The sequence below is a fragment of the Carcharhinus amblyrhynchos genome, unplaced genomic scaffold (assembly GCF_965287045.1).
Source record: "Carcharhinus amblyrhynchos unplaced genomic scaffold, sCarAmb.v2.hapA scaffold_81, whole genome shotgun sequence".
Classification (NCBI taxonomy): domain Eukaryota; kingdom Metazoa; phylum Chordata; class Chondrichthyes; order Carcharhiniformes; family Carcharhinidae; genus Carcharhinus; species Carcharhinus amblyrhynchos.
This window is the reverse complement of record NW_027649821.1, coordinates 701,425-725,960: the sequence shown is the minus strand read 5'-3', so window position 1 is coordinate 725,960 and position 24,536 is coordinate 701,425. Positions and strand designations below refer to the sequence as shown.

The following is a 24,536-nucleotide window of genomic DNA, read 5'->3' as shown; positions in this document are numbered from 1 at the left end:
CATGAGATCGGATGAGGAGGGTTCAGAGACATCTCCCTTCTATTCTTTCTATCAATCACTTTAAATCCATGCCCCTTAGTCATGGATCTTTCTGCTAGGGGAAATAGGTCCCTCCCATCCACTCTATCCAGACTCCTCCCAACTTTGTGCACCTCATTCAAAGCTCCCCTCAGCTTCCCATCGCTGCTTTCATACTCAATCCCTCTCTTTATGAAGCTCAAAGTTCTCAAAACCTCTATTCATGTAGATAAGTCCCTGGGATCGGATGGAATGCATCCCACGGTTCTGAAAGAATGGCAGAGGTGATAGCGGATGCCTTAGTAATTATTTATCTGGGGAAGTGCTGGAAGATTGGAAAGTGGCTAATGTTACGCTGCTGTTTAAAAAAGGTAGCAGACAAAAGGCAGGGAATTATAGGCCAGTTAGTTTAACGTCCGTAGTTGGAAAAATGCTAGAATCCGTCATCGAAGAAGAAATAGCGAGGCACCCAGAAAAGAACGGTTTGACCAAGCAGATGCAGCACGGATTCGTGAAGGGGAAGTCGTGTTTAACGAATTTATTGGATTTCTATGAGGATGTGACTAGTGCAGTAGACAGAGGAGAACCGGTGGATGTGGTGCTTTTAGATTTCCAGGCGTTTGATAAGGTGCCTCACAAAAGGTTGCTGCAAAAGGTTAAGGTGCACGCAGTTGGGGGTAAGGTGTTAGCATGGATAGAGGATTGGTTGTCTAATAGGAAGCACAGAGTTGGAATCAATGGGTGCTATTCTGGTTGGCAGTTGGTGACTAGTGGAATGCCGCAGGGATCGGTGCTGGGGCCTCAACTGTTTACCATTTACATAGACAATCTGGAGGAGGGGGCTGAGTGTAGGGTAACGAAATTTGCTGATGACATGAAGATGAGTGGAAAAGTAAATTGCGTGGAAGGCGCGGAAAGTCTGCAGAGATCTGGGTAGGCTGAGTGAGTGGGCGAGGACCTGGCAGATGGAGTATAATGTTAGCAAATGTGAGGTTATCCACTTTGGTAGAAATAATAGTAGGAGGGATTATTATTTAAAGGGCGAAAAGCTGCAGCATGCTACGATGCAGAGGGACCTGGGGGTCCTTGTGCATGAATCGCAAAAACCCAGTCTGCAGGTACAGCAGCTGATCAAGAAGGCGAATGGAATGCTGGCCTTTATAGCGAGGGGGATAGAATATAAAAGCAAGGTCTTGCTGCAACTGTACAGGGCACTGGTGAGGCCGCAACCGGAGTAGTGTGTGCAGTTTTGGTCGCTGTATTTGCGAAAGGATATATTGGCCTTGGAGCGAGTGCACAGAAAGTTCACTAGGCTGATATCGGAGATGAGGGGGCTAGCCTATGAGGAGATATTGAATAGACTGGGTCTGTACTCATTGGAGTTTAGAAGGCTGAGGGGGAATCTTATAGAGACATATAAGATAATGAAAGGGCTAGACAGGATAGAGGTAGAGAGATTCTTCCCGCTTAGAAAGGACAGCAGGACTAAAGGGCACAGCCTCAAAATAAGAGGGGGGGGGGCGCGCAGTTTAGATCAGAGTTGAAGAGGAAATTCTTCACCCAAAGGGTGGTGAATCTCTGGAGTTCTCTGCCCGTTGAAGTGGTGGAGGCTACCTCGCTGAATATATTTAAGTCATGGGTAGATAGGTTTCTGATAGACAGGGGAATTAAGGGTTACGGGGAGAAAGCGGGAAAGTGACCACTTCAGATCAGCCGTGATCTTATTGAATGTCGGGGCAGGCTCGAAGGGCTTGATGGCCTACTCCTGCTCCTATTTCTTATGTTCTTAATTCCCCATTTCACCCATGTGATGAGTAGAAAGGGGAACAAGCAGAGGTCCTCTGTGTGGGGGGAGGGTGGGGTGTGCTGCAGGAAGAAACTGCATTAAAATTACACCTTCAGAAAGCAAGGCGCACAGAGGTTGTATGATTCGACAGCATGTGTTGGTGAGAGAAGCACTGGCAGATGATTGCGAGCAAGTTGTCAGCCTCCTTTGCCAGTGTATGTTGAATGGCTCCTCAAACTTTGCCGGCACTGCATTATCCCAGTATATCCCAATGAAGATAAGCTGAGACATCAACCACTCACCAGTGACTTTATAAAAAAAATACGATGTGGAGATGTTGGCATTGGACTGGGGTGGGCACAGTAAGAAGTCTCACAAAACCAGGTTAAAGTCCAACCAGTTTATTTAGAATCATGAGCTTTCGGAGCGCCGGTCCTTCATCAGGTGAGTTTATTTTAAAATAACTAACCTCAACATTCATGTACTCTAACTGAGCATCTGTGAATTAGAAAATCACTGTGGCGTTAGGATCAAGATCCAATAGAACAACATTCAAAAAGAAAAACATGTTAAACTGCCAACATGGATGGAACTGGTGCCAATTATTAAAAGGATTCTCCCAAACCCATAGGAGCAAAAATAAGAACAAAGATTGGAACAAACACACAAATATCATAGCTCCAGCAATTACTTAATGTCACCTTACTCATACCTTTTTAAACAAGAAAATATACTTTTTGTGCATCACTGAGTAAATAAATTAGCGTTGCATTCAATGTTAAAATGATTTCCTTTATTGCACTGATGGAATGAAGCATTACAAAGCATTGTCTCAACGGACAACAGTTGCAAGAAAATACTTTTATCGCCTCTTGCTACATGGATGAGCACTCTTCCTCAGTGACTGACTTCAGTTGGCGCTTGAACAGACAGCACGATCGGTGAACAAAGAACCTGACTGCAAATCCACAGTGAGGTCGAATTCTCCCTCCACAATTCATGAATCTGTTTGACTTCCAACTGAAATTAATGTTGACAGTCTCGGTCTAGTTCATAGCAAATCCATGTCTGCAATGCCAAGTGTTATATGGTTCTGCGCTCAACTGCCAGTCAAACTCCTTAAGAGGTGCCGAGGAATTTCGTGTTGGGAATTAGAATGATACACCTTGTTGTAGTCACTGGGAGATCCCAGATTCAATCCGTGGTCTGTGCCTGCCTTGGTGTAAACTTGTCAACCTGTTAAACTGTGCAGGTTTCACCCCGCCCCTGAACTTCATGGCCAAACGATAAGAATCGGCAAGGCCTGCCACAGGTTCACAAAGGCTTTGCTGTGCATTCAGCTGCTGTGAGTACAGTGGTGAGGAGATTAGTTTAGAGAACAAATTCAGGTATCTAATTTATCTCGCTGTCAAGCACTCATTCACTCTGGGTGAATGGTTCTAAGTACAAACCACATAGAAGGCACTGAACTGGGGGAGGGAGGCGTGTTTATATTCGTGCATACTGAGTAATCACTCATCAGTTAACGAGGATGCAGTGCTGCTGGCCTGTTATTAGCAATTCAGGCACAGTAAGGAATATAAATCGAGTGCCCTGTGGTGCCAATGATCAGTCAGGAGAAGGTGGCCCATTGGGAGGTGGGGGATGATTGTATTCATATGGATCATAGTCCCAACTGGTCTCAGCAGCAGATTGAATTGTTATAGGTCCTTTCACATTGAAGTATCTTCACTGTGTTAGATGGGAGGATTAATAATTACAACATTTTCAACATTACAAGACCCTTGTTGTAATTTCATTGACAAGCTTCCATTCCCATCCCAGCAGCAGAGATGCTGTTACACTTCTAGGTGGGCTCTTCGCTCTGGATGAACGAGGCAAGTTCATTGGTCAGTGTGAAACGCTGACCATTCCAGTGGAAGTGCGATGGTGGGCTGTTCTCAGGGCTGCTGGCAGCGTATTCAAAGTGAGGACTGAGTTCAAAAGCCAGGGAAGACTTGACCAGCCCCACGCTGCCTGACCTCTCCGGGGCTGGGTGATAGACCCGCCCATTCTCCGGCATGAACAGCCTTTCGGGCTCAAACCGCACGGCCAACTTGTCACCACCCCCGCCATAGGACAGCAGCTCTCCCTCCAAGCCCTCCCCTTTAATCAGGTGCGTGAACACAATGGGCAGGTCATCACAGCGAACAAAGTTCCGCTCGCGTCCGCACAGCGACACGTAGGGGAATTCCTGGTAGCGACCAGTGGAGTTCTTCCTGAGTTGCTTGAAGAAGAAAACAAGGAACTGTTTATCTGTTCAATAACCAATAGAGAGAACAGTTCAATTAAATGGAGGGAAGTGTCCACCAAAATGCTGTTAGACAGCTAGTTACTAAGAAACACAGGACAGGAACACAACGAGTGGTTGAGACAAGTAATATAGATATAGCTAAGTGGATATTAAAGATAGAAAGATGGTAGGAGTTAAGGGCCTGAATGCGATTACTGTCACTAGAGAGGTAGTGCTTGATAGACTAGCCGGACTGATGGTGGACAAGTCCCCAGGACCGGATGGAATGCATCCCAGGGTTCTGAAGGAAATGGCGGAGGTGATAGTGGATGCCTTAGTGATTATTTACCAAACTTCGCTGGATTCCGGGGAAGTGCCGGAAGATTGGAAAACGGCTAATGTTACACCACTGTTTAAAAAAGGTAGCAGGCAAAAGGCAGGGAATAATGGGCTGGTTAGTTTAACATCTGTAGTTGGAAAAATGCTTAAATCCGTCATCAAAGAAGAAATAGCGAGGCACCTAGAAAAGGATGGTTTGATAGAGCAGACGTAGCACGGATTCGTCAAGGGGAAGTCATGTTTGACGAATTTATTGGATTTCTATGAGGATGTGACAAGTGCGGTAGACAGAGGGGAATCGGTGGATGTGGTGTTTCTCGATTTTCAAAAGGCGTTTGATAAGGTGCCTCACAAAAGGTTGCTTCAGAAGGTTAGGGGGCATGGAGTTGGGGGTAAGGTGTTAGCGTGGTTAGAGGATTGGTTGTCTAATAGGAGGCAGAGAATTGGTATCAATGGGTGCTATTCTGATTGGCGGTTGGTGACTAGTGGAGTGCCTCAGGGATCGGTGCTGGGGCCTCAGCTATTTACCATTTATATAGATGATCTGGAGGAGGGGGCTGAGTGTAGGGTAACGAAATTTGCTGATGACACAAAGATGAGTGGAAAAGCAAATTGTGCGGAGGGTGTGGAAAGTCTGCAAAGGGATCTGGATAGGCTGAGCGAGTGGGCGAGGACCTGGCAGATGGAGTACAATGTTAGCAAGTGTGAGGTTATCCACATTGGCAGGAATAATAGTAGGAGGGATTACTATTTAAAGGGCGAAAAGCTGCAGCATGCTACAGTGCAGAGGGACCTGGGGGTCCTTGTGCATGAGTCGCAAAAACCCAGTCTGCAGGTGATCAAGAAGGCAAATGGGATGCTGGCCTTTATAGCGAGGGGGATAGAATATAAAAGCAGGGAGGTCTTGCTGCAACTGTACAGGGTACTGGTGAAACCGCAGCTGGAGTACTGTGTGCAGTTTTGGTCGCCGCACTTGCGCAAGGATATTTTAGCCTTGGAGGGAGTGCAGAGGAGGTTCACTAGGCTGATACCGGAGATGAGGGGGTTAGACTATGAAGAGAGACTGAATAGACTGGGTCTGTACTCATTGGAGTTTAGATGGATGAGAGGGGATCTTATAGAGACGTATAAGATAATGAAAGGGATGGATAGGGTAGAGGTAGAGAGATTCTTCCCGCTCAGAAAGGACAACAGGACTAGAGGGCACAGCCTCAAGGTAAGGGGGGGAGGGGGGCAGTTTAGAACAGAGTTGAGGAGGAACTTCTTCACTCAAAAGGTGGTGAATCTCTGGAATTCTCTGCCCATTGAAGTGGTGGAGGCTACCTCGCTAAATATATTTAAGACACGGGTAGATAGGTTTTTGACAGACAAGGGAATTAAGGGTTATGGGGAGAATGCGGGAAAGTGGAACTGAGCCACTTCAGATCAGCCATGATCTTATTGAATGGTGGGGCAGGCTCGAAGGGCTAGATGGCCTACTCCTATTTCTTATGTTCTTATGGAAGTTATATAAATACACGAGGGGGAAAGGAATAGGACATGGTGATAGGGTGAGATGAAGTAAAGCACAGGGACGCAGTGGCATAGTAGTATTGTCACTAGACTACTTATCCAGAGACCCAGGTTCAAATCCCACCATCTCAGATGTTAAAATTTGAATTCAATAAAAATCTGGAATTATAAGTCTAATGATGACCATCAAACCAACATCGATTGTTGTAAAAGCCCAAAGGTTCACTTTCCCCTTTAGAGAAGGAAAACTGCTATCTTTCCCAGATCTGGCCTACATGTGACTCCAGACCTATAGCAATGTGGTTGACAGAGTGGTGAAGAAGGCATTTAGCATGCTTGGTTTCATTGGTCAGAACACTGAATAAGGAATTAGAATGTCTTGTTGAAGTTGTACAAGACATTGGTAAGGCCACACTTGGCATACTGTGTACCATTCTGGTCACCCAATTACAGAAAAGGATACTGGAAAGAGTGCAGAAAAGATTTACTAGGATGCTACTGGGACTTGATGGTTTGAATTAAAGGAGAGGCTGGACAGACTAAGACTTTTCTTCCCTGGAGAGTAGGAGGCTTAGGGCTGATTTTATAGAGGTCTATAAAATAATGAAGGGCTTAGATCAGCTAGATAGTCAATATCTTTTGCCGAAGGTAGGGGAGTTAAAACTAGAGGGTGTAGGTTTAATGTGAGAGGGGAGAGATACAAAGGGGTCCAAAGGAGCAGTTTTTTCACACAGAGGGTGGTGAATGTCTGGAATGAGCTGTCAGAGGTAGTGGAGGCAGGTGCAATTTTGTCTTTTAAGAAGTGTTTAGACAGTTACCTGGGTAAGATGGATATAGAGGGATATGGGCAAAACGTGGGCAATTGGGACTAGTTTAGTACTTAAAAAAAAAGGGCGGTATGGACAAGTTGGGTTGAAGGGCCTGTTTCCATGCTGTAAACCTCTATGACTTTAAATTGCCCTCTGAAATAGCCTAGCAGGCCACTCTGTTCAAGGGCAATTAGGCATGGGCACAGTCAGCAACACCCATGAATATGAAAAAATACAAACTGTGCTCTAATTTTTCCCTTGATGGTGCAGGCTATTCAAATAGCTCGAGGACATCTGTTTGGGTACACTGAGGGAGAATTTAGCATGGCCAATGCACCTAACCAGCACATCTTTCAGACTGCGAGAGGAAACTGGAGGAAACCCATGCAGACATGAGGAGAATGTGCATTTCCTGCGCATTTTCTTATTATCCCTGACAACTAGAAATTCAGTTTTCACAGCTCAGAGAAGCTGATCCTGTTTTCAAAAATTTGTTCGCTGATTTATCCTGTTTGGATTTTATGGACTTGGCGGTCTTGAGTGTGGCAGCGCTGTATCTGGCACTGTTGCTTCCTGGTGGATCAATCCTGAATTGACATTGGGTTACATTAGCATCAGCAGCTTGGAGTGGATGCCAATTCATGAGAAAGCGTTTTTCAATGTCACACGCCACACAGAATTCTATGGAATGTAAGTACGCAGCCAAAAAATAAAGATGCCCCCCTCCTCCCCTTATGTTGTTGATGAACACACTGTATGGTGTGGAATCCATCCATGTTTAATGCCCCATCGAAAGTGATCTGGTATCTCAGGAATCACATTCTTGCCTGAGTCAGGGTTTTGTTGGTTTGTGGAGGGTGGATCAGTAGCATGGCTCCGTTAAGGTTGAGCTTACAGTGAAAGATAAAAAAAACTTGAAGAGAGTGAAAAGCTAGATTTGTTAGAATTTCAATTCTCGCTCTAGACCTAGGCTTCCATTTGGCTCAGGCCAACTGGCTGAAGAACACTTCCCACCAAAGACTGATTTTATTTTACTTAGGAGTGTCACAGATCAATCTCCAACTCTTGCTCCAACTTTATAACCTATTATAATGCTGTCAGTTGTGAAGGGAATATTAACATGGGAAATAGGGAGTTTATAGCTTTTCTGAGGATGGTGATATTGGTGAAAAGAGTTTTTGTCCTTCATCTAAATGGTAACACTTAACATACAATAGCTGGATGAAGAACCTAGCTGTTAAAGGCAGAAATATGTTAAGTCCTAAGAATTGGCAGTATTTGCCATAAGGGACAAGATTCTTTTAAAGAGATTTTTTTTAATTGCTTACACTTGAGATTCAGGGCAATTTTCACCATATATCTTTAGAAAGCAGTGATTGAATATTTGTTAGAACATGCTCAGTAAAGGATATATATTCACACTGTACTCCCCACAGAGATTCCTACCATTGTTCTAACTGTACTGGAAGAACTTGGCTAGGGGTGCAGCAAGTTCTGGACCATAAGTCTTCATTACTATTGCCAGAATATTGTCAGGGCCCGGAGTCTTTGCAGTCTTCAGCCATTTCTTGATGTCACTTGGACTGAATTGAATTGGCTGGAGACTGGCATCTGAGATGCTGGGGCCCTCTAGAGGAGGCCAGGATGGATCATCCACTCACCACTTCAGGCTGAAGGTTGTTGCGAATGCTTCAGCCTTATTTTTTGCACTGATGTGCTGAGCTCTACCATCATTGAGGATGGGGATATTTGTGGAACATCCTCCTCCACTGAGTTGTTTACTTGTCCACTACCATTCATAACTGGATGTGGAAAGACGACAGAGCTTACATCTGATTCACTGATTGTGGAATCACTTAGCTCTATTACTCACTGCTTTTGCTATTTGGCATGCAAGGTTGACATGTTATTTACAGGTATGCCCAGTGTTTTACTTGGCATACCCTTCTGCACTCTTCACTGAGCCAGGATTGATCTGCTGGCTTGATGGTAATGGAGGATTGGGGATATGCCAGGCCATCAGGTTGCTGTTTATGATTGAGTACAATTTCGCTGCTGCTGATGACAGTAAATAGTGGAATTTGAATTCAATTAAAATATAGAATTAAAAGTCTAATGATGACCATGAAAGCAATGTTGATTATTGGAGACTAATTGCATGTACTGTTGACAAGTATTCTTTAGGGAAGGAAATCTGCCAACTTTATCTGGTCTGGCCTACATGAGACTCTAGAGCCACAGCAATGTGGTTCACTCAACTACCCTCTGAAATGACTGAGCAAGCCACTCAGTTCTATCCAACTGTATCTCCACTGGAACAGCTTGGCTAGGAGATACATCAAGTTCTGAATTACAAGCCTTCAGGAACATAAGTCTTCAGCACAACAGCTGGGTGTTGTCAGAGTCCACCTTGGCAGTATCCAGGTCGTTCCACCATCCCTTGATATCATAGGTTAAAGAAACTCGACAGTGCAGAAGGAGGCCATTCAGCCCATCAAGTCTGCACCAACCACAATCCCATTCAGCCCCTATCCCCATAGCCCACTCATTTACCCTGCTAGCCCCCCTGACACTAAGGGTCAATTGAGCATGGCCAATCAAGCAAACCTGCACATCTTTGGACAGTGGGAGAAAACTGGAGCACCAGAGGAAACCCACACAGGCACAGGGAGAACATGCAGATTCCACATGGACAGTGACTGAAGTTGAGAATTGAACCAGGTCTCTGGTGCTGTGCAGCAGCAGTGCTGATCACTGTGCCACCCTGTATCATGCAGAGTGAATCCAATTGGCTGCAGACTGACATCTGTGATGCTGGGGACCTCCGGAGGTCAAGATGGGTCATCCCCTCAACACTTCTGGCTGAAGATTGTTGTAAATGCTATTTGCACTGATGCAGAGAACTCCCCATCATAGAGATGGGGATATTTGTGGATCCTCCTCCTCCAGTGAGTTGCTTAATTGTTCGTCACCATTCACAACTGGATATGGCAGAACTGCAGAGCTTAGAGCGGATTTGATGTTGTGGGATCAGTTAGTATGTTACTGTTTAGAATGTATTGTAGTTTCAATAGGATGCTGTCTCATTTTTAGATATGGCAAGTGCACACACTCATCAGTGAACTAGGGCTGGTCCCCTGGCTTGAAGGTATTGATGGGTGTCAGTTATGTAGTAGTACGTCTAGGTGTTGTCAAAAGATTTCAGACTTTGTCAGGAACAAAAGATATTTCTTGAATAAGAGATACTTAGTAGAGGGGTTTGCAGTCCTAGGCTGCCTAGGAGCAGCCTGTCCAGCTACTCTGGTCCTTACATGCTTACTACAAGGCTTCCAGGTGTATTCTCTGCCCAAGAGAAGACTCCACCCTCTGGGGTGATTACCCACTCTCGGTTCCCCTTCGTCCTTCAAGTCAGATGACTCCTTCTGTTGTGCTGTCTTAAACGGACAGGCACCACAATCACTACAGTAGAGTGGGAGATATGCTGGGCCATGAGGTTACAGACTGTGGTTGAGTACAAGTCAGCTGTTGCTGATGGCCCACGGCACTTTATGGATACCTAGATTTGTTCTACTAATTTAACTCAGTGGTAGTGCCACACAACATGGTGGGAGGTAGCCTCAGTATAAAGGTGGGACTTATCACCACACAGTCTGTGTGATGTTCACTCCTACCAATACTGTAATAGTCAGAAGCATCTGCAGCAGTTAAAGACCTGAGGGTTCATGAGGATAGACCTACCTTTGAAGATGGCAGGATATATTGAGAGAACAAAGCATATGGGATTTTAAACTTCATAAATAAAGATATTTAGTAGAGCTAGAATGAAGGGGCCAGATTTAAAAACAAAGGGTCTTTGATTTAGGATGGAACTGAGAAGAAAGGCTGCTTTGCTGTGTCAACACCACATCTTCCCAGAGAGCAGAGAAGACAGGATCATTGAATAAGGGAATCAAAGGGATGGGGATGGGAGAGAACATAGAGTTCAGCCACGATTTCAATAAATTGCAGAGCAGGCTGGAGGGGCCGAATGGCCTACTTCTGCTCCTAATTCATCTGTTTATTTTTACAAGAGGAGGGAAGACATGCTGAACTTTGTTACTGCTCTAATTGTGGCTTCCCCAGAGCTTTATGTCCAATTCTAGCCACTATGTTTTAGAAAAGATGTGAAGGTCCTTGAGATGGTGTCGAGGAGACTTACCAAAATAGTTCCAAGGATGACGGAAATTAGCTACAAGGTTCAGGTGGAGCAAAGTAGATTTAGGGGAGATCTGACTGTGGTGTACAAGGTTATGATAAAGGGAGACAAAGAGCTGCTGATCACACAAACACTAGCAGACATAGATTCAAGGCTTTAGACTTGACATACATGGGAGATGCAAGGAAAAATTTCTTTACTCAGGGTAATGAGCTGGAAATTGATGCCTTACAAAGGTGGTGGAAATGGGATGAAGCCTCCTTTCAAATGGAAATTGGATGGGCACTTGGGAGAACTAAACTTGCAGGGCTTGAGGGAATAGGACTGATTGGATTGCTCTAAGAGAGCCAGCATTGACTCACTTGGCCAAATAGCCTCCCTGATTGCTGCAGTGGGTTACGGGCATTGCTGGCAAGGCCAGCATTTGTTGCCCATCCTAATTGCCCTTGAACTGAGTGACTTGCTGGGCCATTGCAGAGGACAGTTAAGGAGTAACCACACTGTTGTGGCTCTAGAGTCATGTGTAGGCCAGACCAGGTAAGGACTGCAGATTTCCTTCCCTATAGGGCACTGACGAATTGCAATCAGTGAGAGTTTCACAGTCACACTTATTGAGGCTGGCTTTATATTGCAGCTGAATTCATTGAATTTAAACTCTACCAGCTGCCATGGAGCTATGGCTTGTGATTACTAGTCCAGTGACATTACCACGACACCATCCTCATTACGTAAAGACTCTGAGTCAGGGGATTGCCAGCCCATATTGTAATCCTAGCGCATAAGGAGATGCTTCATATCATAGGAGTTTTGATCTGCTTATGAAAATTACATGTTTTGTGAACACGACAGATAATGTGAGATGTAACTGTCCATATTATCTGATTTTTGCATGACAATTTTTATTTCTCAGTTCCAACTAAAATTCCAATCTCTCCTGCAAGAGAATAACACTCACCTTTAAAACATGTAATGAAATTTTTCACCTTTGTGTCATCAAGGAAGAGCTGTAAGGGAACACAGAACAGGTATTAACACGCCTCACAGAGAAACGCAGGACAGTGTCAGCACGCCTCACACAGAGAAACGCAGGACAGTGTCAGCACGCCTCACAGAAAGAAACACAGGAGTGTCAACACATCTCACACAGCAAAACACAGGACAGTGTCAACACATCTCACACAGTGAAACACAGGACAGTGTCAACACATCTTACAGAAAGAAACAGATGAAGTGTAAACACACCTCAGACAGCGAAACACAGGACAGTATTACATGTCTCACAGCGAAACACAGGAGAATGTAAACATGTCTCACACAGTGAAACACAGAACAGGTGTCAACATGTCTCACACAGCAAAACACAATAGTGTAACACGTCTCACACAGCAAAACACAGGGCAATGTCAATATCATGTCTCGTACAAGACGACCATACATACTGCATGCCACAGATATTCCAGACTCAATTGATTCCCTTGCTGAGATATTCCACATTCAGAAGGGATTGCCTCTCCTGAGTAACGTTCAATACTTTATTTTCTTAAAGGAAAATGAATGTCCCACCTATCCTTTCCTTCTTCATTAAGAAGTTGTGTTGCATTGAATTAGAAAGAATGCAAGACAGAGAAACATGCCATTTGGCCCAACTGGTAATTTTCCTTTCAGGCCCTCTTGAACTCAGTATCACGAGATTCTGCTTTCTATCCTCCCCTGTTTGGCCTTATCTTCCCCTTAAATGCTCTGTTATTCTTTCAACAGCTCCTTGAGGCGGCAAATCCCACAATCTAACCACTCTGAGTGAAAATACTGCTTTAAGGACAAATTTCATCCAGCCTTTCTCCACCCCCCACAACAAGCTGGGCTTCTTCCTCCAACTTTGCATTTTTTTTTAAGTTTATTTATTAGTGTCACAAGTAGACTTACATTAACACTGCAACAAAGTTACTGTGAACATCCCCTAGTCCCCACACACTGGCACCTGTTTGGGTATATTGAGGGGGAATTTAGCATGGCTAATGCACCTAACCAGCACGTCTTCAGACTGCAGGAGGAAACCAAAGCACCCAGAGGAAACCCCCGTAGACATGGGGAGAATGAGCAAGCTGGGAATCGAACCCGGGTCCCTGGCGCTGTGAGGCAGCAGGGCTAACCACTGAGCCACCATAACAAGGTTTCACCTTGTTAGGAGCTCCTGTGTGCAGAATAAGGAACAAAAGAACAAACATGGAGCAGGGTCAAAGCAGGCAGCAACTGTACATCAAAATTAGATAGTAAGAAAGGAAAATTAGTGACTGGTTTTGGGAGGGAGGAGGGGAGGGCACAAAACAAGAGGTGTGAAAGATAAAGAGATTGATTGAGTGGCAAAGGAAGGGAATAACAAACCCTGACAGGTGCCGTCAAAAGAAGAAAGAGATGAACTAACATGTCAGAAAGCCTGGCAATCAAAGAGATAATCACTGGAGGCAGATGACATGTTCACCATAACAGGATGATGCTAAAAGACTAGCTCCAGACCATCCTGCATCTCTCTGAACGAAACTACTAGGGAATTAAGACAATCCCAGTGCTGGCCACTTGTCTCTGTCCCTCCTTTCCCTTGGCTAATGGTCCAGAACACAAAAGGCTAAATCCAGAAGTCAAGTTTATTTAAAAGATTACACATTTTGACAGTCATTGGGTGGGTAGCTGGCAGTGGGTCAGGTGGCAGCTGGCATGGGTCAAGAGGTCTCCCTCAGACATGATCTCTGCCCCATTGACGGTCGGGGAAGATGGTGGGCCGAGAGGAAAGGGGCAGAATTTGCTAACCAGGGTTTACTCTGGATACTTGCTTTGGAAGGTGAACCTTCCTCCTCAGCTCGCCTCTTGCCTATGTCTGAGGTGTGTACGATCCTTGATTTTTTTCATTATTCATTCATAGGACATGGGCATAGCTGGCTGGTCAGCATTTATTGCCTATCCCTAGTTGGCCTTGGAGGGCAGTTGAGAGTCACTCACATCACTCTGTGTCCAGGTTCTCCCACAGCTCTTACTGTTTTTATACCTCCCTTTACATATGCTCTTTCTCACATTGTTTATTGCTGTTTCTCTTCCCTCACCAAATGGTGCACAAGGTAAACTTCCATCTGAGTCCACAGCTAGTTTTGCTGGAACAGTTCATGATGCCTGATGCCAGAGGGGTGCCACTCCACATCAAGGATGGCTGACCAGCAGTCTCTCTGCTCTTACTGCCTGCCTTTGGTGTGTTGGAGGTATTTTGCAGATTGACAAACTGAACCTGTTTGGTAGCGTTACAAATACACCTTCTATGGCCAACAGGTCCTGCAAGTTGATCTTTCTCTACACCCTAGCTATGACTGTACTCTACATTCTGTATTCTCACCTTTCCTTCTCTATGAACGGTATGCTTTGTCTGTATAGCATGCAAGAAACAATACTTTTCACTGTATGCTAATATATGTGACAATATTTGATGTGATTTATTAATGAATGGTCCTGGGCTGGGGCTCAAACCTAGAGCTTCTGGCTCAGAAGCTAACCCACTGCAAGACCCCCTCTGGATATTGTAGTTAGTGTTAATTTTTTTTAAATTGCAATGTCTGGGAGGGTAAAAGTTACATCTAAGAGTTCTTTTAATCCTTTCATGGTATGTAGAGATCATTGGCAAGGCCAGCATTTGTTGCCCATCCCTAACTGCCCTGTGACAGAATGACTTGCAAGGCATTTCAGAGAACCAAACACATTGCAGTGGTTCTGGAGTCACATGTAGGCCATGGGATGGGAGATTCCCTTCCTTAAAGGACATTATTGAACCGGATAGGACTGTATGAGAATCGATGGTTATTATTACTGAGATCAGCTTTCAATTCCAGATTTTATTAATTGATTGGACTGAAATTTCACCAGCTGCCAGGGTGGGATTTGAACCTGTGCTCCCAAAACATTAGGCCGGTCCTGTGGATTACTGGCTGGGTCACATTCCCACTAAACCAGCACACTGTATTCCCACTCTGTAAATAAAGAAGAATGGAAGATACATTTATACAGTTAGGATGTCCTGAGATAATGGAAATCACTAAGTGACACTGTGACAGCCAACACGTGCACAGCAAGATATCGCAACAATGAGATAACACCCACCATGGCTGCTTCAGATGCTGGTTGAGAGATAAACATTGCTAAATACCCACTGAGGTTGGAGTTTACTCAATCTGCTCTTCTTCTCATAGTCCTGAGGGATCTTTGGTGTCCACCAGAGAAAGTCTACAAGGAGCCTTTGTTGAACATCCCAATGGCCTTGCAGCCCCTTTTCCTGGTGCACCAGCCCAGTTTTTTGTGCTCATATGTCTGCAGCAGGGCTTAAACCTGCTGAGTCAGAGTCAAGCATGCTACCCACTGAGCTACAGTTGACATCTGTTACTGAAGGTTCTCCCAGAGTCTTATTCCCAATAGGTTTGAGTGCATCTTAGTTTATAGAGACAGGTAGATCATATCATGGTGCAATATTTATTAGCCTGGTTTTAAATGTGGCAGTATACAAACTGCTGTCTCTCTTTAGTAGCATACTGCAAGTTATGGGCAATGCTTAGATCAGTTAGAGGCTAATCAGTTATAGCAGATGCTCAGGTCAGTGAGAGGCCAGACTGCTTTTCCATCTCTTTAAATACAACTACTGAAGTTGCTTTAAAAATTCATTGTGCCTACATCAGTACAGTTAGAGACTAGATTTACAAATGCTTTGTCCTTATATATACACATATTCACTCAGTAGCACAGAACTTCAACTTGCTGAAAAGAGAGACATGTTGCCAAAGCTTTTCATCTTGCACTTATCAGGACAAACACAAGAATACCAAATTTCAAACAATCACAACAATTTATACTACAGGAGAAACAGATTTGTTGGAAAGTTGACTCTGATTGGTTAAGACATGGCCATGGAAAAAGTAAGCTCTCCAAGTCCTGGGTAATTCAAAAAAATGTGCAAAGCTTGAACATATTCCTTTTGTTTGCAGAGAATGGGTCGCTATGCATGAGCATATGGCACTTCTAGTGAGCATAAATGAGTCGTGTTACAAGTTTGGCTGATTATCTTAAATGAGTTATTAGTGTAGCTGTTAGCACACTCAGGATTGTCCAGCAAATGCTGCCCTATTACAGAATCATATCAAATAATCCAGGTTTTGTTTTCATTTTGCATGTGTGGGCTGATTGAGTGCAAACAGTAGTCTGCTTATTATGAACAAATGAAGGGACCATGCCATTTAATTTGACCCCTGGGATGTAAGGACTACATACCTGGCATCACACCAGCACTGAAATATCTACAAGCTTGGCAGAATTTTGCACATCTCACAATGTCACACTCAAAGTTTGACAGACACAATTGTGAGTTAGTTATCCATCTGTACTATATTCACAACCAAGTGTTTACAACCCATTAAATTAAATTTAAGCTTAGCCACTGTAATGAAATGGGCCTGCCCAGTTTGGTACAACCTGGTACCCAACAGCAAATGAGTCAAATGATCAGATAACCTATTTTAGATATGGGTTCAACGTGAGCCAAATAGAATGGGTAAAGAAACACAAGGCGTGTCCAGATGAGAAATGAATGGCTGGGTGGCAGTTGTTGGAATGCAAAGGAATAAAGAAAACTAGAAAAACAAAACACAAAAAAATGAAGTAGAGTATATAATCTTAAATTGTGGGACTATCTGCTCCCCCCACCTGCCCTATGTTGCTATACAGGAAGTACTGCTGGTTAAGAACAGACTGAAAGCAAAACCTAGAGGACAACTCCTTTCCCCTTAGAGTGACATTAGAAGCACACTGGAATATAACTTCATGATTTATTCATAAGCATGGGTTAAAGCACATTCATTGCCTCTAACCCCCAGTTTAAAACAATAAGAGAGACTGAGGGACACTGTAAGATGCAAATCTCCCTTATAGTGTTGATGTTCAGTGATAATTTATGCTGCCCATTTAATGAATGGAAGATGATGCAGCAACGTTCTGCTGCTGCAGCTTTCTGGAGATGCAGAGCGACAGCAACCTCTACTGGAGAAGAAGACACTGTTATGGACACTGTTGTCACCTGGTGTTGTGAGACTTCTTACTGTGAAGAAGACACTGCACAGCTCATGGTGTAAGTGCAGGTGGTTCAAACACCTAAAGAATTTAACATTGATAAGGAGGTGTTGAGATAGGTTAACTGTGCTATAAGGCACCAAGACTGATGAGATACATCCAAGGATACTGAGGGAAGTGAGAATGGAAATTGCAGAGGCACTAGCTATTATTTTCTCACCTTCCTTCGACTCAGGAATTATGTCACCCTTGTTCAAAAAATGGATTTAAAGTCCAGCAACAGCAGGGCAGCCATTTTACCCTCAGTGGTAGAGAAGCTTTTTGAAGCGATAACTCAGGAAAAAACTAATAGACACATGGGCAATGAATTAAGGAAAGACAGCATGGATTTGTTAAGGGAAAATCATGTTCCACTAACTTGCTTAAATTTTTTGATGAGGTAACAAAGAGGGTTGTTCAGAGTAATGCTCTTGATGATTTCCAAAAAGTGTTTGGTAGAGTGCCGTACGACAGATTTAATTAAAAGTTTATTTATTTGTGTCACAAGTAGGCTTACATTAACACTGCAATAAAATTACTGGGAAAATCCCTTTTAGCAATTAACTAAATTATCGTTGGGTGAAGTTTAATTGCAGCTTTAAAACTGGAGTTTACAGGTTCTCAGCTGAAGCTAGTTAATTAGACAACGGTTTAAATCCAGGTTCAGAAGTTTTGAGTGAGGGGAAGGCTCCTTCAGTTCGACCTTGTGCCTCAGAGTGCAGCTAAAACAAAGGACAAAAAAATTACAGCACAGTAACAGGCTCTTCGGCCCTCCAAGCCTGCATCGACCATGCTGCCCATTTTGTATCTTTTTCCCGATGGAAGAAGGTGGAAAAGATGTCCGGAATGCATGGAGTCCTTGATTATGCTGGCTGCTTTCCAGGGGCAGCTGGAATGGTAGACAGGGTCAACGGATAGGAGGCTGGTTTGCATGATAGACTGGGCTACATTAACAATCCTTTGTAGTTGCTTGTAGTCTTGGTCAGAACAGGAGCCATACCAAGCTGTGGTGCACTATAGAAAGCATTCTTTCTGGGTGTATCTGTAAACATTAATGAGAATGTACTGGACATGCTGAATTTCCTTAGCCTCATGAGAAAGTAGAGGCATTGGTGAGCTTTCTTAACTATAGTGTCAGTGCGGAAGGATCAGGACAGGTTATTGGTGATCTGTACACCAAGAAACTTGAAGCTCTTTAAAAAGTTAAAGTTTACTTATTAGTCACAAGTAAGGCTCACATTAACACTGCAATGAAGTTACTGTGGAATTCCCCTAATTGCCACACTCTGGTACCTGTTTGAGTCAATGCACCTAACCAGCACGTCTTTCAGACTGTGGAAGAAATTGCAGCATCCATAGGAAACCCAAACAGACACGGGGAGAACATGCAAATTCTACATAGGTAGTGATCTAAGCTGGGAATCGAACCCAGGTCCCTGGCACTGTGAGGCAGAACTGCAAACTACTGTGCCACCTTTCTTGATCATTTCCACTTCATCCCTGTTGATGTAGAGAGGGGCATGTTCTCCACTACATTTCCTGAAGTTGATGACTATCTCCTTCATTTTATTGACATCGAGGGAGAGATTACTGTTGCCACACCAGTTCACCAGATTCTCTATCTCATTCCTGTTTTCCATCTCGTCATTGTTTGAGATCCGATCCACTATGGCAAACTTGAAACTTGAGCTGGAGGGGAATTTGGCCACATATTCATAGGTGTATAAGGAGTATAGCCAGGGGCTGAGGACCTGTGGGGTGCTGTTGTTGAGGATGATCATGGAAGACGCATCACTGCCTCTCCTTGCTGATTGCATTCTGTGAGCTAGGAAGTATAGAATCCAGTCACAGAGGGAGGAGCTGAGCCCTAGATCATGGAGTTTTGAGATGTGTTTTGTTGGGATAATGGTGTTGAAAGCTGAGCTATATTCAATAAATAGGAGTTTGACATAAGTGTCTTTGTTATCCAGGTGTTCCAGGGTTGAGTGATGGCATCTGCTGTGGACCTATTACAGCGATGGGCAAACTGTAGTTGATCCAGGCAATCTGGGAGGCCGGAATTGATTTGTGCCATGACTAACCTTTCGAACCACTTCAAAATGATGGATATCAGTGCCACTGGGATAGGCTCCAACAGCTTAAAGTATGTTCATAATATGTATCCTTCGAGCATCTCTATTAGTCCAGATCTCTAAGTCTCTCGGTACACCAGCTTTTGAATAGCATACTCACTACCTCCAAGCATAGCAGCGACTTTGTGGTGGAAATAATTATAGTTCAGAGGAAGCACAAAAATTAAGACTAGGTCTCCTCTAACCTGAAGGGAGGTGACTGAATGAGGGAACGTTAACAAAGTATTTCACTGTACGCATATGATTCTATTTCTTTATTTATTAGTGTCCCAAGTCAGCATCCCCTAGTCACCGCACTCTGGTGCCTGTTCAGGTACACCGAGGGAGAACTTAGCACGGTCAATGCACCTAACCAGCACATTTTCAGACTGTGGGAAGAAACCAAAGCACTCAGAAGAAACTCACACAGACACAGGGAGAACAACATGCAAACTCCCTACAGTGACCCAAGCCAGGAATTGAACCCAGGTCCCTGGCACTGTCAGGCAGCAGTGCAAACCACTGTACCACCATGCCACCCTATGTTTATAAAGTTCTAGGGTTTAGAAGAATGAGGGGAGATCTCATTGAGACGTATAAGATGATGAATGGGATGGATAGGATAGAGGTGGAGAGACTCTTCCCGCTCAAAAAAGACAGTAGGACTAGGGGGCACAGCCTCAAGATAAAGGGGAGGCGGTTTAGAACGGAGTTGAGGAGGAACTTCTTCACTCAAAGGGTGGTGAATCTCTGGAATTCTCTGCCCGTTGAAGTGGTGGAGGCTGCCTCGCTAAATATTTTTAAGAAGCGGGTTGATGGGTTCTTGATAAGAGAGGGGATTAAGGGTTATGGGGAGAGGGCGGGAAAGTGGAACTGAGCCACAACAGATCAGCCATGATCTTATTGAATGGCGGGGCAGGCTCGAAGGGCTAGATGGCCTACTCCTGCTCCTATTTCTTATCTCCTTATCTTATCTCCTTACTTAATGGGTCCTATTTACCTGCTCCTGGGATTTCAACTGACATTTACCTGACCTTGGAAATTTTAAATCAATATGTAGCTGGTTTCTGAGCTATTTATACTAACAATATTTACTTACTCATGTTAATACTCACGAAGTTCCAAGTATTTACATCTCAGTTTGCCATTTTGATCAATATTTATTTGGTTTCCGTATATATTAATATTTCTTTGTCACCATACATTTGTATCAATGTTCCCAGGAAACAGGCCCTTTGGCCCAACTTGTCCATGTCCCTTTCTTTTTTAAAACCCCTAAGCTAATCCCAATTGGCCGCATTTGGCTCATATCTCTCTGTACCCACGTAACTGTCTAAGTGTTTTTCAAAAGACAAACTTGTACCCACCTCTACTACCAAATCTGGCAGCTTGTTTCAGACACTCACCACCCTCCGTGTGAAAAAATTGCCTCTGTGGATTCTTTTATATCTCCCCCCTCTCACCTTAAACCTATGCCCTCTAGTTTTAGATTCCCCTACCTTTGGGAAAACTTATTGACTATCTAGCTGATCTATGCCCCTCATTATTTTATAGACCCCCTATAAGATCACCCCTCAGCCTCCTACGCTCCAGAGAAAAAAGTCCCAGTCCATCCAGCCTCTCATCATAACTCAATCCATCAAGTCCCAGTAGCATCCTAGTAAATCCCTTCTGCACTCTTTCTAGTTTAATAATATCCTTTCTATAATAGGCTGACTAGAATTGCACACAGTATTCCAAGTGTGGCCTTACCAATGTCGTGTACAACTTCAACAAGATGTCCCAACTCTTGCATTCAAGGTTCTGACTGATGAAACCAAGAATGCCAAATGCCTTCTTCACACCACCCTGTCCATCTGTGACTCCACTTTCAAGGAGCTATGAACATGTACCCCTAGATCTCTTTGTTCTGTAACTCTCCCTAATGCCATACCATTAACTGAGTAAGTCCTGCCCTGGTTCAATCTACCAAAATGCACCACCTCGCATTTGTCTAAATTAAACTCCATCTTACACTCCAAATTAAACTCCCAGGTTTTGGGATTTATGATAGCTGGGTGGCCCTAAGAATTTCTTTTTATATTTACCCAGATTTTATTTGCCATGTCCCAAGCAGTGTGCATTACAATAAAAAATAATCTGTTATTTAACTGGGCATTGGAATTATATTAAATATCTACCTTTGGGGGTTTTTATACTGATGCTTCCCCAGTCTCAAGTGTTTATGTTGATATTAATCCAGACCATATTTCACAAGCATTTATAGTTAACTGTCCTGGTACAATCTATTCTCCTCAATTTAGTTGTTTCATTCCAGTTATTGGAACATGAATTTTCTGAACACAAAATTTGCACTTTGCTGTGATTTGTGACATTTAGTTCAAATTATTGGCTAATTGGTTTAGTGCAAGGAAATGACTTTGAATCAACAGTAAACATGATTCTCACTGACTGTATTTTTGTCCTGATGTATGCTCAGAGCTCAGCTTTTTTTGGCAACATTTACTGTCTCTCAGGCTGGTGGGGGGGGGGGCTTTTTGGGTATTTACCCGCTCTCTGGGGGTGGGTGGGTTATGGATATTTACCCACTCTCTGGGGGGGGGGGGGGTGGGTTATGGATATTTACCCACTCTCTGGGGGGGGGTGGGTTGGGTTATGGATATTTACCCGCTCTCTGGGGGGGGGGGGGTTATGGATATTTACCTGCTCTCTGGGGGTGGGTGGGTTATGGATATTTACCCGCTCTCTGGTGGGGGGTTGGGGGGGGGGGTTATGGATATTTACCTGCTCTCTGGGGGGGGTGGGGTTTATGGATATTTACCTGCTCTCTGGGGTTATGGATATTTACCCGCTCTCTGGTGGGGGGGTGGGTTATGGATATTTACCCACTCTCTGGGGGGGGGGGGGGGGTGGGTTATGGATATTTACCCGCTCTCTGGGGGGGGGGGTTATGTATATTTACCTGCTCTCTGGGGGTGGGTGGGTTATGGATATTTACCCGCTCTCTGGGGGTGGGTGGGTTATGGATATTTACCCGCTCTCTGGGGGTGGGTGGGTGGGTTATGGATATTTACCCGCTCTCTGGTGGGGGGTTGGGGGGGGGGGGTTATGGATATTTACCTGCTCTCTGGGGTTATGGATATTTACCCGCTCTCTGGTGGGGGGTTTATGGATATTTACCCGCTCTCTGGTGGGGGGGTGGGTTATGGATATTTACCCACTCTCTGGTGGGGGGGGGGTGGGTTATGGATATTTACCCGCTCTCTGGGGGGGGGGGGGGGTTATGGATATTTACCCACTCTCGGGGGGGGTGGGGTTATGGATATTTACCCACTCTCTGGGGGGGGGGGGGTTATGGATATTTACCCACTCTCTGGGGGGGGGGTTTATGGATATTTACCCACTCTCTGGGGGGGGGGGGGTTATGGATATTTACCCACTCTCGGGGGGGGTGGGGTTATGGATATTTACCCACTCTCTGGGGGGGGGGGGGGTTATGGATATTTACCCACTCTCTGGGGGGGGGGGGGGTTATGGATATTTACCCACTCTCTGGGGGTGGGTGGGTTATGGATATTTACCCACTCTCTGGGGGTGGGTGGGTTATGGATATTTACCCACTCTCTGGGGGTGGGTGGGTTATGGATATTTACCCACTCTCTGGGGGTGGGTGGGTTATGGATATTTACCCACTCTCTGGGGGTGGGTGGGTTATGGATATTTACCCACTCTCTGGGGGTGGGTGGGTTATGGATATTTACCCACTCTCTGGGGGTGGGTGGGTTATGGATATTTACCCACTCTCTGGGGGTGGGTGGGTTATGGATATTTACCCACTCTCTGGGGGTGGGTGGGTTATGGATATTTACCCACTCTCTGGGGGTGGGTGGGTTATGGATATTTACCCACTCTCTGGGGGTGGGTGGGTTATGGATATTTACCCACTCTCTGGGGGTGGGTGGGTTATGGATATTTACCCACTCTCTGGGGGTGGGTGGGTTATGGATATTTACCCACTCTCTGGGGGTGGGTGGGTTATGGATATTTACCCACTCTCTGGGGGTGGGTGGGTTATGGATATTTACCCACTCTCTGGGGGTGGGTGGGTTATGGATATTTACCCACTCTCTGGGGGTGGGTGGGTTATGGATATTTACCCACTCTCTGGGGGGGGGGGGGTTATGGATATTTACCCACTCTCTGGGGGGGGGGGGGTTATGGATATTTACCCGCTCTCTGGGGGGGGAGGGTTATGGATATTTACCCACTCTCTGGGGGGGGGGGCAGTTTATGGATATTTACCCGCTCTCTGGGGGGGGGGGCAGTTTATGGATATTTACCCGCTCTCTGGGGGGGGGGGGTTATGGATATTTACCCGCTCTCTGGGGGGGGGGGTTTATGGATATTTACCCGCTCTCTGGGGGGGGGGTTTATGGATATTTACCCGCTCTCTGGTGTGGGGGGGGGGTGGTTTATGGATATTTACCCGCTCTCTGGGGGGGGGGTTTATGGATATTTACCCGCTCTCTGGTGGGGGGGGGGGGGGGTGGTTTATGGATATTTACCCGCTCTCTGGGGGGGGGTTTATGGATATTTACCCGCTCTCTGGTGTGTGGGGGGGGTTTATGGATATTTACCCGCTCTCTGGTGTGGGGGGGGGGGTTTATGGATATTTACCCGCTCTCTGGGGGGGGGTTTATGGATATTTACCCGCTCTCTGGGGGTTTCTATGGATACTGACCCTGATCCCGGCGGTTTACCTGTCCCTGATGGTCGATGTAGTAGAAATACTCGCGGATCCTGGGCTCGGGGCTCTGGCCTTGGCGGTAACTCAGACAGCGGGACACGGTGAGGAGGAAGCTGCGGCCGGAGGCCAGGAAAGGCCGCGCCATCCCCGCAGCCTGGACTCTTATCGTCCTGCCCCCGCGGCCGCCACCTTTCACCTTTCACCGTTGCCAAGGGCTACCGCGTTGCTAGGGTGGTCATGATGGCGTCCGGCCCGTCGCTGAAATCCCCCCGGGTGGAGAGCAGGTGCCAGTCCTTTGGTTCCGCCCAACAATTCCCCCAAGATTCAGAGCAGGCAGCAGATGAGACTAATCCTCACTGATGTTTCAGTCATTGTGTGGTTATTTCAAGGTTAAAGAAAAATTAAGCTCCAATTTCTTTCATGTTTAAGTTCATTCATTAATGCCACAATAGGCTCACATTAACACAGCAATGAAGTTACTGTGAAAATCCCCCAGTCGCCACACTCTGGTGCCCGTGCGGGTACACCGAGGGAGAATGTAGCCTGGCCAATGCACCCAGACCAGCATGTCTACCAGACTGAGGGAGGAAACCGGAGCATCTGGAGACACACGGAGAA

General features: G+C 45.2%; 1 protein-coding gene across 1 annotated transcript; it reads right to left on the bottom strand.

Moving 5' to 3' along the window:
* Positions 1-2,560: 2,560 nt before the first annotated feature.
* Positions 2,561-24,122, bottom strand: cunh8orf82 (chromosome unknown C8orf82 homolog). Its single transcript, XM_080182699.1, has 3 exons — positions 23,932-24,122; positions 11,887-11,935; positions 2,561-4,099 (listed from the first exon to the last, which is right to left on the bottom strand). The coding sequence occupies exons 1-3, from the start codon at positions 24,061-24,063 to the stop codon at positions 3,651-3,653; spliced, it is 630 nt and encodes a 209-aa protein (XP_080038825.1). The 5' UTR covers positions 24,064-24,122; the 3' UTR covers positions 2,561-3,650.
* Between the last annotated feature and the right edge of the window lie 414 nt (positions 24,123-24,536).